General features: G+C 53.0%; 1 protein-coding gene across 8 annotated transcripts in view; it reads right to left on the reverse strand.

The window, feature by feature from the left end:
• LOC135240466 (TSC22 domain family protein 1-like) overlaps nucleotides 1–14,071 on the reverse strand; it is a 40,091-nt gene extending 26,020 nt beyond the window's left edge. For 2 of the 8 annotated variants that reach the window (XM_064309935.1, XM_064309938.1), the window contains exon 1: nucleotides 11,205–14,071. In XM_064309935.1, coding sequence (XP_064166005.1) covers nucleotides 11,205–13,375 — 2,171 coding nt within the window. In that variant the 5' untranslated portion in view covers nucleotides 13,376–14,071. Of the gene's footprint in view, nucleotides 1–3,411; nucleotides 3,481–3,605; nucleotides 3,674–3,865; nucleotides 3,984–11,204 lie in introns of those variants that run through there. The other 6 variants (XR_010325699.1, XR_010325700.1, XM_064309936.1 and 3 more) reach the window with 6 other exon arrangements.
• Between the last annotated feature and the right edge of the window lie 1,147 nt (nucleotides 14,072–15,218).

Below are 15,218 nucleotides of genomic sequence, written 5' to 3' on the forward strand. Positions count from 1 at the left end.
CAGTACAGAGAACAGGAGAGGACGGCAGTGTGTGTGTGCGTGTGTGTGTGAGTGTGTGTGTGTGAGCGAGTATGTGTGCGTGGGTGCGTATGTGTGCATGTGTGTGTGTGTGTGCGTGTCTGGGAGAGAGCGAGTAAATGAGTGTATGGTTTATGCATTATATGCTGATCAAAGCCTGTGGCAAGACTTACAAATTTATCAATTTCTCATTTCTAATTTGTAAATACAAAAAAATATATAAAATGAAAATTAATCAATATAATTTCTGCTTTTGGCTTTGACTAAAAGTTAAAAGTTCTCCTCTGCTGAATCAATATTACATATTACATTACATTACATTACAGGCATTTGGCAGACGCTCTTATCCAGAGCGACGTACAACAAAGTGTATAACCATAACCAGGAACAAGTATGACGAAACCCCTAGAGAGAAGTACCGGTCCAAGTACAGGGAACAACCGCATAGTTCAACTTGGACCCTGATGGTTAAACTGATTAACACTAACAACGAGAACGGCAACAACGCAATCTATGGAAAAATAAAAATAAATAAAAATACAAGTAGTCGTTAAGACAGTTGATGCGCCTAAGTCACCTATGAAATAGCTGCCTAGTTACAACCCTAAGTTTAGTCATTTACAGGGGGGTAGGGAGGGATGGGGAGAGGTGCAGCCTGAAGAGGTGGGTCTTCAGTCGTATAAACAAAGGCCTTAAACTTAGGCCATGAAAAACAGGCTGGTGAGTGAGTCTCAGAGCCCAGGTGATCTGTCTCAGACTCAGGTGAGTCTCAGAGCCCAGGAGATCTGTCTCAGACTCAGGTGAGTCTCAGAGCCCAGGAGATCTGTCTCAGACTCAGGTGAGTCTCAGAGCCCAGGTGATCTGTCTCAGACTCAGGTGAGTCTCAGTGCCCAGGTGATCTGTCTCAGACTCAGGTGAGTCTCAGTGCCCAGGAGATCTGTCTCAGACTCAGGTGAGTCTCAGTGCCCAGGTGACTCGGGGCTCATTTTGGGTTTGAGAGGAGGTGGCAGCCTGGTCCAACAGACCTCCGCCCACCCCGCTGCCTCCCCGCAACGCTGACCCATGCGGCCTCCCACAAGCCTCGGCAGGTATGCCCCTCAATTCAGCTGTCAGGAGCAGTCTCCTTAGCATCCTTCACACACGCTGCAGTGCAGCTGCCTGGGGAGCAGGTTCAGCTGATTTATCAGGCAGATTCAGCTGATTTATCAGGCAGATTCAGCAGATTAATCAGGCAGATTCAGCTGATTTATCAGGCAGATTCAGCAGATTAATCAGGCAGATTCAGCTGATTTATCAGGCAGATTCAGCTGGTTTATCAGGCAGACTCAGCTGATTTATCAGGCAGATTCAACTGATTTATCAGGCAGATTCAACTGATTTATCAGGCGATTCAGCAGGTTTATCAGGCAGATTCAGCAGGGCACCAGCGCAGCATGTTGTCACATTACATTACGTCTATTTGGCAGACGCGTTTATCCAAAGCATGAGCGTTAGTGTGTTTGAGGCCTCAGAAAAACGGCGCTCACACACTTTACATAAGCAGCGTTTGCATAGCGCCTGGCTCCACACTGGAGCGGTGTGCAGCGAATGCAGACGATGGAGCCTCAGACAGGGCAGACGATCGGGAGATGGCGGAAGAGGACACGCGCGTCCTGACCGTGGAGCGGCGAGAGCAGTGCTGGTTTCGCGGGTTTGGACCGGGTGCCCAGGACTCAGCAGGAGAGTCGCCCATAACCAGACAGGACCCGTGTGAGGCAGGGACAGCCTCCTGAGGGGGAGGGGGTACCCCAGCGCCCAAACTCGCCAAGCTCACAGAGTCCGCCGTGCCTGCGTGTGAAAGGATCTGGGCTCACCCCTGCGTTGCGCAACACCCACCCCCGTGGCTGCGGGCTGAATTCCACAGGTACTGAACAGGTGCTGACAGTGTTATTACCTCAACGGCTTCGCCGGCGGACATGGCGGATCGTCAAGCGCATACATGCCTCTCTGAAGAGCGCCAGCCCAAACACTCCTCCCCTTCCTGCAGTTCCCCCCTCCACCAGCAGCAGGCTCAGCCAGGCTGGGGGTTTGGACCCGGCCACTATGGCCCTGTACCTGGACAGCTGTCAGTCATCCTGGCTGCATTAATAATAGCTACATATAAATATAAATATATAAATGTGCAGCTTTAGAAAATAACCTGACTACTCAATTGGGCTCCAGCTCAGAGCTCCAGAGACGAACGCTGCTGGCGTAGGACAGTCCCGGAGGCGCACCGAGAGCCGCGGCCACAGAACCAGGGTCTGGACCGCCCCCCGCGGTCGCTATGGCAGCCGGCTGGCCTGAGACAGTGCGGCTAAGCGGAACCGGTAGGTGGAGGGGGACAGACAGGCCTCCAAAAAACACACAAACCATTTAACTACTATCCCCTCCGAGAGACACAGCAGAATAAAAACACTCCACCAAATGGCATGTTTAAGGGTGTTAATGACCATCCAATACAAGCCAGTTATTGGCCGCTGAACAACACAGCAAATCATTATCAAAAAATCCACTGGCAAATGCTTTCAGGGAGGGACTATGGCAACAAGCACATAAGTAATGACCAGTAACTGCAGCAATGAGAAAGCCCACGATTCCCCTACAGATACATCTGGTAAATGGTAAATGGATTTATATAGCGCTTTAATCCAAAGCGCTTTACAATTGATGCCTCTCATTCACCCATTCACACACACACTCACACACCAACGGTGAAAGCCTGCCATGCCAGGTACCAATCAGCTCGTTGGGGTTAGGTGTCTTGCTCAGGGACACTTCAACATGCTCAGGGCGGGGGGATCGAACCAGCAACCCTCCGACTGCCAGACAACCGCTCTTACCTCGTGAGCTATGTCGCCCCTCCTGAGCTATGTCGCCCCACATCTCAAATGAAACTGTTCAGAAACAGGCAAATGAAGAGGCCCGGTGGGCTGAATACTGCTCCTCCTGTACAGCTGGAACCGGCTATAACGGAGAAGCCACAGCATTCAAATAGAGCTGCACGTCACCTGCACCGCTGTGTCACACAGTCATTTTAATATACTGTACATACACTGAGTTTGCATTCATACCAGTAATAACAGCCTCACGTGCCAGTCTTAAAACTTTACAAGCAGTACTACGTCCCCCAGAGAGCTAGGCTCCCAAACGGTGCCTGAGCCAGCTCGCTAAGCTATTCATGCTTAATGAAAGGGTTTTACCCACAAAGAATGTAACAAGCCAGACTCTGTTCTGTTCAAAGCAATTGCCACCCCAACCAATGTCATTAATCTGGATTGTACAACCAAACTATGCTTACATTAAAGACAGTAGCCTACGCTTGCTTTTAAGACAGTAGCATAGGATTACTTTTAAGAAAGGGCAGAGTGGTACCTGCTTTAATGTATCTTGCAGGACACTAATGTTCTTCCAAAATTGCTCCATCACCAACAAAACACGATCCTGGGTGTATGTAGAGAATGCAGGAAGAATACTTATTAAAAAGGGAAAGATTTTCCGCATGGTAGATATTTCCCTGTAGAAACAGAAAGTGCGATTTAACTTAAGGATCTAACGGGACTTCTTACCACAGGACATAGTCGAGGGGCATATCTCATCAAGTTGCAATCTTCACAGATGGTCCCACTCCAGACAGCTTAAGTTCATAAAGACAAGAGACACGTGAGGTGGAAAAGACTGAGATGCGTGTTTTAAATTCATAGTGCATAACAACGTTTAGCTGGCTGCCAATATTCAACTTTAGCAAACTGAGCAGGACATGAGTTGGACCATCCTGGATATCCAGAGTCTACTCGTATGTCAGCCGGTTCTGAGAGGACAACCTCACCTGAGCGACACAGACCCCAGGGCCCGACACCGGCACTCCCCAGGACCCGACACCGGCACTCCCCAGGGCCCGACACCGACACTCCCCAGGGCCCGACACCGGCACTCCCCAGGGCCCGACACCGGCACTCCCCAGGGCCCGACACCGGCACTCCCCAGGGCCCGACACCGGCACTCTCCAGGGCCCGACACCGGCACTCCCCAGGGCCCGACACCGGCACTCCCCAGGGCCCGACACCGGCACTCCCCAGGGCCCGACACCGGCACTCCCCAGGACCCGACACCGGCACTCCCCAGGGCCCGACACCGGCACTCCCCAGGGCCCGACACCGGCACTCCCCAGGGCCCGACACCGGCACTCCCAGGGCCCGACACCGGCACTCCCCAGGACCCGACACCGGCACTCCCCAGGGCCCGACACCGGCACTCCCTAGGGCCCGACACCGGCACTCCCCAGGGCCCGACACCGGCACTCCCCAGGACAGCGCTAAACTGGTTCTGACTGCGTCAGAGGCCCAGCGTTCAGTATCTAACTACCTGGGAACACAGGTATTCAAAGACCTCACTGAACAAGAACTAACAAAGCTGAAGTAAGGAATTCAACAGGTTTCATTCCTGGGCTACCTAACAGAGTACAGGCAAGGAAGGACCAAAACACAGCCTAACAGAGTACAGGTAGGGGAAGACCAAAACACAATCTAACAGAGTACAGGCAAGGAAGGACCAAAACACAGTCTAACAGAGTACAGGCAAGGAAGGACCAAAACACAGTCTAACAGAGTACAGGTAGGGGCAGACCAAAACACAGTCTAACAGAGTACAGGTAGGGGCGGACCAAAATACTGTCTAACAGAGTACAAACTGGGGAGGACCAAAACACAGTCTAACAGAGTACAGGTTGGAGAGGACCAAAACACAGTCTAACAGTGTACAAACTGGGGAGGGCCAAAACACCTTCTAACCGAGTACAGGCTGGGGTGGACCAAAACACAGTCCAACAGAGTACAGGCAGGGGAGGACCAAAAAGCAGTCTAACAGAGCACAGACTGAGGAGGACCAAAAAACATCTCCCGAATCCTTTCGGAGTGGAAGGTCGACAGAGGACAGTGAGGAAGCATCTGGGGACAGGCCAAACGGGGGGTACAGGGTGACCCCAGACCCAGCCCAGCGTGAACACGGCTATCCGTGGCACTGGCTAAAGCATACAGTCTCAGTCATCAGAGCCTCCTCTGTGAAAAGCAGCTCGGTTGAGAGGGCTGGAAGTGCTTCTGAAGCAGAGCTGCAGAAATCAATGTCGGACTATTCTGCATTCCCAGCGAGACCAGCAGAGCCCATCTGTGATGCACGAGATCCATTAGTCCCCTAATTAGTCTGTTTGAAGGATGAGTTGATGGGGGAGGGGCAGGAGCACAATATTACACACAAGACCCACAAGAACCCCTCCTACCCCCACCACTTGCAACATTCCACCCAAGGGACTTTGCCTGAAAGTGGACCGTACCATGGACCAATGGGGGGGGGGGGGGGGTGGCTGTCAAAAAATATTAGAAGTTCGAAAACTATTCAAAAATCTTTTTTTTTTTTTAAATCGAACCTAAATTTGAGCATTCGATATAGTTTTGGTCCCGTTTTGATTCCATGAATAATATGGCTTTAATTTCATCATGTTCATGCACGCAAAGTTCACTTCCTGTGCTAACGTTACTTCCTCTGTCAACAAAAAACGTTCTGCCCTGGATCCAGAGCAAGTGGATCGTCTGGTTTTCCTTGCCAATAACCTCCGGTGATAATTTCAGCTCCATGGACACCTAATGTTACTGGTCAGCTAGCCTCGCGAGCCAGTCTCTTTTTTCACTTCGTTCAACAGATCTGGTCAGCTAACAATTTAGGCTAAATAATGTTCCCATGACAGGCTATGTTTCCTTTCTGTTCTGAAGATTTTGATAAAACTGGATGATGAAAGAAGTTAAACAAACTAAACAGAGTAAGTAATTTATGTTGTTTTAGTACAGGTATTAGCCGTTTGAATAGTTTTTGTGTTAAATAAACAAGGATTGCCTATAAACAATCATTTCCCTATTATTGTGATTAATAAATGCCGAGTTGTGGCAAATTACATCCATGAGAAAGTGCTTCATTCATTTATGCATTAGGCTATAGAAACTGCAGGGGGCTCATTTATAAAATGAACTTGTGTGCATACGCGAAGTGAAGACCTGACGTGGAGCCACAATCGTTTCCAACGGTCAAATCGAGTCATGTTGAAATTTTATAAATCACTACTTTGACATGATTTTCTTCTGTGCGTGTGCGTGACTGCAGGCGTGTGCGTGAGCGTGACTGCAGGCGTGTGCGTGACTGCAGGCGTGTGCGTGAGAGTGACTGCAGGCGTGAGCGTGAGCGTGACTGCAGGCGTGAGCGTGACTGCAGGCGTGTGCGTGAGCGTGACTGCAGGCGTGAGCGTGAGAGTGACTGCAGGCGTGTGCGTGAGAGTGACTGCAGGCGTGTGCGTGAGCGTGACTGCAGGCGTGTGCGTGAGAGTGACTGCAGGCGTGTGCGTGACTGCAGGCGTGTGCGTGAAGTGCTGCAGGCTGTGCTGACTGCAGGCGTGCGCGAGAGTGACTGCAGCGTTGCGATGCAGGCTGCGAGTGACTGCAGCGGTGCGTGACGCAGCGTGCGTGAGAGAGCATGCATGCTACACACCGGAGACACACAGGTGCACAAATTAGCGCTCTGTCACACCACAGCACACGGCTGCCACCAACCCACAGAGGAGAGTCCTGGCCTCTCCCGCATCTACAGCTCCCCCCCCAGCCCCCCTGTCCCCCCTGCCCCCCAGCCCCAGAACACCCCCCCGCCCCCAGGCCTGCCCCCACACAGCCCCTTACATAAAGTCAGCGTTTACACACTGGGCTGTGCATGACGCCTGTGGAGGAGGAGCCCAGAGAAAACACCATTAATCACCCCCCCCCCCCCCCATCCCCACAGCTGCGTGTTTAAGTGAGCTGTCAGCGATGAAGAAACAGGAACTACCTGGAACAGCCAGAGCCGTGGACCGTCACCAAACACTGCACAAGAACACACATCAGCCTCCTCCGCTCCAGCCATGAAAATACCTCCAGCCAGGGACACAGAGACGCTGTGGAAACACATATTCCTGCAGCACCTACAGCACCTACAATACCTACAGATGTGCAGCACCTACAATACCTACAGCACCTACAATACCTACAGATCTGCAGCACCTACAATACCTACAGCACCTACAGATCTGCAGCACCTGCAAAACCTACAGCACCTACAGCACCTGCAGCTGCAGCACAACTCTCCCACAGTAATCAAGCTGTTCTGCCTTTTCCACACTAAGGGCAGAGAAACGTAACCTTATGCACTGCAATGTTCTTTAATGTTCTGCCTTCTGCAGAGAAAACAAAAAAGGCCCCATGAGTCCAACTGAACCCCAGTTCCATGGGCGGGTTCTGCAGGTTCAGAAAGGCCCGTCGTCCCGAGGAACACATGGAGCTGCAGACCCCCTGAACCCAAACGAGCCCTGCACAGGACCCAGCCTGCTTGGCTGCGCCCCGGTTCATGAGTCAGCAGCACTGCACCCCAACCCCCCACTGTCCCATTTACACGTGATGTCATTTCGGAGTTGAGACAAATTGGACCATGTGGTTGCAGAAGGCCACGTAGCGCACAGTACAACACTCAAAGTGTCCCTCCCACATTAGTGCACAATTCACACTCAAAGAGTCCCTCCCACATTAGTGCACAATACACACTCAGAGAATGGTCCACATTAGTGCACACTACACGTTCAAGGAGTCCCTCCCACATTAGTGCACACTACACGCTCAGAGTCCTGCACACATTAGTGCACACTACACTCTCAGAGTCCTGCACACATCAGTGCTCACTACACTCTCAGAGTCCTGCACACATTAGTGCACACTACACGCTCAGAGTCCTGCACACATTAGCTCACACTATACACTCAGAGTCCTGCCCACATTAGTGCACACTACACTCTCAGAGTCCTGCACACATTAGTGCACACTACACACTCAAAGAGTCCTGCACACATTAGTGCACACTACACTCTCAGAGTCCTGCCCACATTAGCCCACACTACACACTCAAAGAGTCCTGCACACATTAGTGCACACTACACTCTCAGAGTCCTGCCCACATTAGCCCACACTACACACTCAAAGAGTCCTGCACACATTAGGTCACACTATACACTCAGAGTCCTGCCCACATTAGTGCACACTACACTCTCAGAGTCCTGCACACATTAGTGCACACTACACTCTCAGAGTCCTGCCCACATTAGCCCACACTACACACTCAAAGAGTCCTGCACACATTAGTGCACACTACACTCTCAGAGTCCTGCCCACATTAGCCCACACTACACACTCAAAGAGTCCTGCACACATTAGTGCACACTACACTCTCAGAGTCCTGCACACATCAGTGCACACTACACGCTCAGAGTCCTGCACACATTAGTGCACACTACACTCTCAGAGTCCTGCCCACATTAGCCACATCCCTGTGGTAAACGCTCACATGATCTTGGCCGCTGTCTTAGTTTCAGCAGCGCTATGATCATAAGTTGCAAGCTTTCAGTTTCAGTGGTCATATATTAATCATGCTCTGGTCTCTGAACACGCGTATTACACTTGGGGAATACTCCTTATTAGTACATAAAGGGATCGTCAATACATCTCTGAGAAGTTCAGGAGAAGGGGTACTACAGCTTACAAATACTCTCACCAGCTCAACCCCTTTCAAACTCTGATTTAAACACCAAACTATTATTATATCCCATCCAGCCACTCAGAGCAACGAGCTGTTTACCATTTGATTAACTGATATAAATGTCCGTTTTACGGTCTGTTCTGTTCGGGCGGGTGAAAAGCGCTTTTTCTACTTGATGTTTTGAGCCGTAGCGTAATTTACGGAAACTTGCGTCTTCTCTCAGGTGAGGAACTCAAACGCTCGTCAGCTGCAGGGCGGGTCAGCTGCAGAACCGGCCCTTAGAGAGACCGCCCCGCCCCAAAGCCCTGCCGTGGAACGCAGGAAGTCTACGGCCCGAGTGAGACCCAGGGCCGGGTCCAGAGGAACTCAGGGCTCAGTGTACGACCTGCCGCAGTTCATTAAAAAACTGATTAAAATTCCTCCACCAGCTAGCTCAAAGCCAGCATTACCGCAGATTAAGACGGCATTCTGCTGCTGTGCTGCTCTCTTTGACCACCAAAAGTCCATTCAAACATGTCACAGGCCTTTAACAGAACACAACACCAGCGTTCACACAGCTGCCAGCTCACTCTTATCACTGAGACCAGCTGCCACCTCACTCTTACCGCTGAGACACACAGCTGCCAGCTCACTCTTACTGCTGAGACCAGCTGCCAGCTCACTCTTACCGCTGAGACACACAGCTGCCAGCTCACTCTTACTGCTGAGACCAGCTGCCAGCTCACTCTTACCACTGAGACCAGCTGCCAGCTCACTCTTACCACTGAGGCACACAGCTGCCAGCTCACTCTTACCGCTGAGACACACAGCTGCCAGCTCACGCTGACCGCTGAGACACACAGCTGCCAGCTCACTCTTACCGCTGAGGCACACAGCTGCCAGCTCACTCTTACCGCTGAGGCACACAGCTGCCAGCTCACTCTTACCGCTGAGGCACACAGCTGCCAGCTCACTCTTACCGCTGAGACCAGCTGCCACCTCACTCTTACCGCTGAGACACACAGCTGGCAGCTTCCTCTTACCGCTGAGACACACAGCTGCCAGCTCACTCTTACCGCTGAGACCAGCTGCCACCTCACTCTTACCGCTGAGACACACAGCTGGCAGCTTCCTCTTACCGCTGAGACACACCAGCGTTCACACAGCTGGATGGGCAATGATGAGGACAGCGCTACAGTCAGGCTACCGACCGTGACCAGGGAGCTGCAGTGTGCTGCCGGGTCACTAGGCAGCACACGCACAGCAGAGGGTTTGGAGTGGGACAGAGACAGAGACCCCACACCGTTAGGGTTCAGAGGAACAGTCGTTCCCTTCACTGGGCTAACGTGCGCCACGGGGGTTCGGCCTGATACTGTCAAGACAAACCAAAAATCAGCACAAGCCTCCAAAGATATGCGCCAACATCGCTGGTGACCAATCAGCGACCGGCTGGGCCAGCCCGCCACCGTCCGTGACATCACGCATAAACAACATAAGCACAAGGTCATTTCTGCACAGACCAGTACAGTTTTACACAAATACTACTCAGAAAAAGTACACCTTTAGATTATCAAGTGAATACATTATCGAGCTTTATTCATTTAAATAAAATAAGAACAGCATCTGTAATAAAAAGTGTGGTAGCCTATGTTTCTGCCTTTGGGACCCTGCAAGTGTTTGAGGAAGGGGAAAAGGAATTTGGATGCCCCACTGACAGGCTCCATTGCGCCGGGGCAGTAATGTGATATAAACACTTCCTCTGATCTTCACGGGGGCACGCTTGGGGCGACCCCTGTCTATATTTAGAAGCCCATCACTGGACAGCTCAGATCCTGACCCGTTCGGAAACACTGACTTCAAAGCAACTGCCGGCTAAAATAACCCAGTGAGTGACTGGGGCCTCAAGCAGAGAACAGCAACCAGAAGCGTTCCTGAGCCGTGTGTGTGCGCTAGCATCAGCATCAGGGCCCTTATCTGAGCTGTGTGCTTTAGAGTCAGGGCCCTTACCTGAGCTGTGTGCTTTAGAGTCAGGGCCCTTACCTGAGCTGTGTGCTTTAGAGTCAGGGCCCTTACCTGAGCTGTGTGCTTTAGAGTCAGGGCCCTTACCTGAGCTGTGTGCTTTAGTGTCAGGGCCCTTACCTGAGCTGTGTGCTTTAGAGTCAGGGCCCTTACCTGAGCTGTGTGCTTTAGAGTCAGGGCCCTTACCTGAGCTGTGTGCTTTAGAGTCAGGGCCCTTACCTGAGCTGTGTGCTTTAGAGTCAGGGCCCTTACCTGAGCTGTGTGCTTTAGAGTCAGGGCCCTTACCTGAGCTGTGTGCTTTAGAGTCAGGGCCCTTACCTGAGCTGTGTGCTTTAGAGTCAGGGCCCTTACCTGAGCTGTATGTACGTTAGCATTAGCGTTAGAGCCCTCATCTGAGCTGTATGTACGTTAGCGCCAGGGCCCACACCTGAGCTGTGTGTGTTAGCGTTAGGGCCCTTACCTGAGCTGTATGTATGTTAGCATTAGCGTTAGGGCCCTTACCTGATCTGTATGTATGTTAGCGTCAGAGCCCTTACCTGAGCTGTGTGTGTTAGCGTTAGCATCAGAGCCCTTACCTGCCCTCCTCTCCATCCATAGGAAGGCTCTTCAGGGGGAAGAGGCTGGCTGACCCGGGTAAGGCGCTGGCGCTGTCCTCGGGCGCCAGGGAGACGGCGTGTTCGGAGGATGCCAGCTTGGGCAGGGAAAACAGGGCCGGGTGCTGGAAGAGCAGCCGCTGGGCGTCCTGCAGCTGGGAGGCAGTAAAGGAGGGCAGGCTGGCGTACAGGGCGCTGGCGGGGGGCAGCGGGCCGGCGCGGGGCCGGGGGTCGGCCGCGGGACGGGGAGCCGCGCTGGGCGGGGCCTGGCTGGGGGCGACCGCAGCGGGAGGCGGCGGCTCCGGGGGGTGCTGCTGGGGGGGCGCCTGAGTCAGGTCCGGTACGTTGCCAGGCAACATCGGTGGAAGAGCGACGCCCTGTGCATGGGGGAGGGGCTGAGCCACGGCAGGGGGCACACAGCCAGGCGCGGGGGGCAGCAGGTGGGATGTCCCGGAGGCAGCGGGTTGGACGACAGGCAGGTGATGCGCAAAGTCGGGGGGCAAGCCGCCCCCCTGGGTGACGGGCAGGACGAGCGCGGGATTGGCTGGGGGGGGTGCTGCAGGCTGCTGGGCAGCAGGGTACCCCACCTGCACTGGAGCCGGCTGCAGGCCCTGGGGGTAGCTCACGGGCTGGGGGTGCCCGGGGCCAGGGGAGGGAGCCGCGCCAGGCTGCTGGAGCGGGGTCATGACTTCCTGGGGCGGGGCTAAGGTCGGGGGCGGACCGGGGGCGGAGACCTGGCCGTAGTCCTGTGCGGGGGGGCCGCCCGTCTCCCCGCTGCCCACGCTCTCGCTGTAGTGGCTGAGCGTGCTGACAATGCTGCCGCTGGCGCTCTCTGGCTCCGAGCACGGCGTGGCGTCGGGGGGCGGGGCAGGGGGCGGGGCCACGGCGCTCTCCTTGTCGTAGAACTCCATGCACGTCCAGCGGCCTTTCCGGAAGGGCTCAGAGCTGGAGTCCAGCTTCACCACCCTGAAACGGGAGCCGGCGGCCATGGGGGCCTGCGATGGGGTCGGGCCGGGGGGGGCGCCCGTCGCCCCAATCTGACCCCCACCCGCCGGGCCCGTCACACCGGAGCTGGCGGTTGGCATGGCAACGCTGGCACTCACTGTCCCACCCGACTGCGGTATTTGGGTGGTGTTTTGGCTGCCGTTCCCTGGCACGGGGGTCATGGGGCTGGGAGAGAGGCCCCCACTGCTGCTGGAGCTGCTGGTCCTCCCCAGGCCAGAGCTCACCGCGCTCACACTTCCAGCACTGGGATTCGCCGCGCTAACATTCGCCCCCACAGCCGCTCCGGCGGGGGCCCCTGGGGGCTGGGTCATGGGTCCGGCTCCGCCCACAGCACAAGCATTCTCCAAAACGGCCCCTGCGCCCGCAGGTAAGGTCTGGGCACCGCTGGGCAAAGCTCCAGAGGTGCAGGGGAGCGTAGCAGGAACGCTAGCACCCCCCACTGGCACCCCAGAGCCAGCAACGGGAGGGGGTCCTGCCCCGGAGTGGGGGGTGGGCACTTGGTGGTGACGGCCATGGTGGTGGTGGTGATGGTGGTGAGGCACAGTCCCGTTCACCATGGCGTTGTGCGTTGGCGGTGGGGCCAGGGGGTGCCGGGGCTGATTGGGGGAGATGGTGCCGGGGGTCTCTGCATCGTGTAAATTACTGAGGGTCTCTTCTGAAGAACTCCTCTCCGGCAGGTCAGTGGCCCGGGACAGCGACACGTCCAGGATCTCGGATGAGGACAGATCCTCCGTGTGGGACTCGTCCAGATCGTCATAACTCTCCGTGTCTTCCGCGATGCTATTGTTGGTGCTGACAGAGATCTGCGCTGGCGTTACACTGGTAATCTGAAAGCCACTCTTCTTCTTAATCTGAGCTCCAGTCGGGGGCAGATTCGCCGGCTGCAGCTGGGACTGGGGTAGCAGGTTAAGACTGTGGGGAGGGTGCTGGGGGCCCGGAGAGGAGGACCCGGCCGGGGGCGGGGGCTGCATCATCACGGGAGACTGGTAATCATCAGTCGGGACAAGATTATTGCCCATGCTCGTACTTGCCACTGTTGTCAACGCGGAGACACCGGTACCGGGGTTGCTACCTCTTCTCGTAAATATTGCCGGGTGCGCCATCTTCCTAGAGCCAGCCGAATCTCCTGCAGAGTCCGGATGATGCATTTTGTAAATTTCCAGGGGTAGTTTCTGACTGAGTTGTAAATACAAGTGACAGCGCAGCTGTTATCGCGGAACCAGGGCTGGCAGCCGGTACCGTTTGCCAAAATATAACACCACCACCACAAAAATTCACAAATCGCTTCGGATATGAACGTAAGCCTCCGCCATTCAACTTTTTTTTTGAAGGTATCCCCTACGATACGACGCCGAATAGCCGTCTGAGAGCCCGCAGTACTTGCAAACGAAGCTCGTCAGTTAGCTAGCTAACAGTTAGCTCCAGGCGCGCTTGTTCTTGCAAGTGGTCTAAACAGAGTCCGACATTTCTTCACCTTAAATATTTCTATTCAAGCTCTGTTGCAAATAACCTTACAACACAAAAACTGCTAATAACACAAATCCGCCGCTAGTGCACCAAGAGACCACCTCCATCACTGCCAGGCGTTGAGTCGCATTATTTTTAAAAAAACGCAAACTTACTAGCTAAATGAATTTAAACAGTCTGCGGGCGATGTGCAGATGTTCTAGGTCAAACGGCTCCTTTAGTTTATGGTACAGATAGTTTAATCCATTCCGTTATATTTATGCTTTAATCCAATGTTTGCTGTATCACCCTCTTCGCTTGAGCTCTCACCCAGCCACCGTCTTGTGGTGTTGCCAGCGAGCTGTGACGAGACGAAGGGGGAGGGAGGGATCGCTAACATGGCGACGGCGCATGCTCATTGGCATCGCTGAGCAGCCAGACATAAAGCCAGTCTGAAAGGGGAGTGGAGCCGAACAAAAGCAAGAATCGGCGGAGGAAACGGAAAATGCCGAGAGGCAGTGACGATGGCAGACGGATTTAAACGAGTCCCCGACGAAACTTGCCGATTTCAAACAGCAGCGGTCGACATTGATTTCACGAGTCTTACAGCACAGTACGTCGATATGGTGAAATGTGCAGCTTGTACGTTGCGATCTGTTTACAGATTTTCAGATGTCATTTTAAATGGAACATAAAACTGGGAGTGTTCCATTGCAATGCTGAATCGTTAACACAATTCATAATTTAATCTGTGCTAACTGCGGATAATGGGCGTTGTCCGTAGTCGCACCTCCACATTGACGTTGGTGTAATATTGTTAGTGCTGTCAGAATGATTATCTAAAGTTAAATTAACGTTCAGGCATTTAAAGAAAAGCGACTTGTAAAACGTGTTAGTGCATTTAACGTTAACGACTTGACAAAATCATTTTACATTTGACGCAGTTTGCTAATTATGTTGGTGTAATATCATGTTAGTATGATAAATTATCCTTGTTTTCTATAAGCTAGTAGGCTATACCGACACAAGGAAAGATCCTATTGACATCCAAGAAAAATGTAGTTTATTATATATGGTACTGCCACTTTGAGTTTGATCATGTTTACATATCCTCTTCCTTGAACAAAGTTCACTGAGAAGCACCTATATACAGTGTAGGAAAAGTATAGAAAATAGGGATATAGTGGGCGTATGCTCATCTGCATTAGTTCTATATTTACAAAACAAAGGAGAAGCAAAGTGGGGCCAGACCTTTCCACAGACAGAACAGAGCACCAGACACACAGGCACACTGCAAGCAGCATACCTCTTGACTGTATTGTTTGGTATGCACTTTCAGGAAAGGTGACTCATCAGCACCCACCAAAGCACTTGGGGAGCCCTCTGTGAACTTTAAAAAATGTTGGTGGGGATATATGCAGATCACTGGCGGGTATGCAGCACAACTAAGATTTGGGGGAAAAAAGTTTAAAACATTTTACATTTCTTCTATTTCCAGTCCAAGGACCTTTTTCATCTCTGAGAACTGTCAACACATCAAACAAT

The sequence above is a fragment of the Anguilla rostrata genome, chromosome 15 (genome assembly GCF_018555375.3).
Source record: "Anguilla rostrata isolate EN2019 chromosome 15, ASM1855537v3, whole genome shotgun sequence".
Taxonomy (NCBI): Eukaryota; Metazoa; Chordata; class Actinopteri; order Anguilliformes; family Anguillidae; genus Anguilla; species Anguilla rostrata.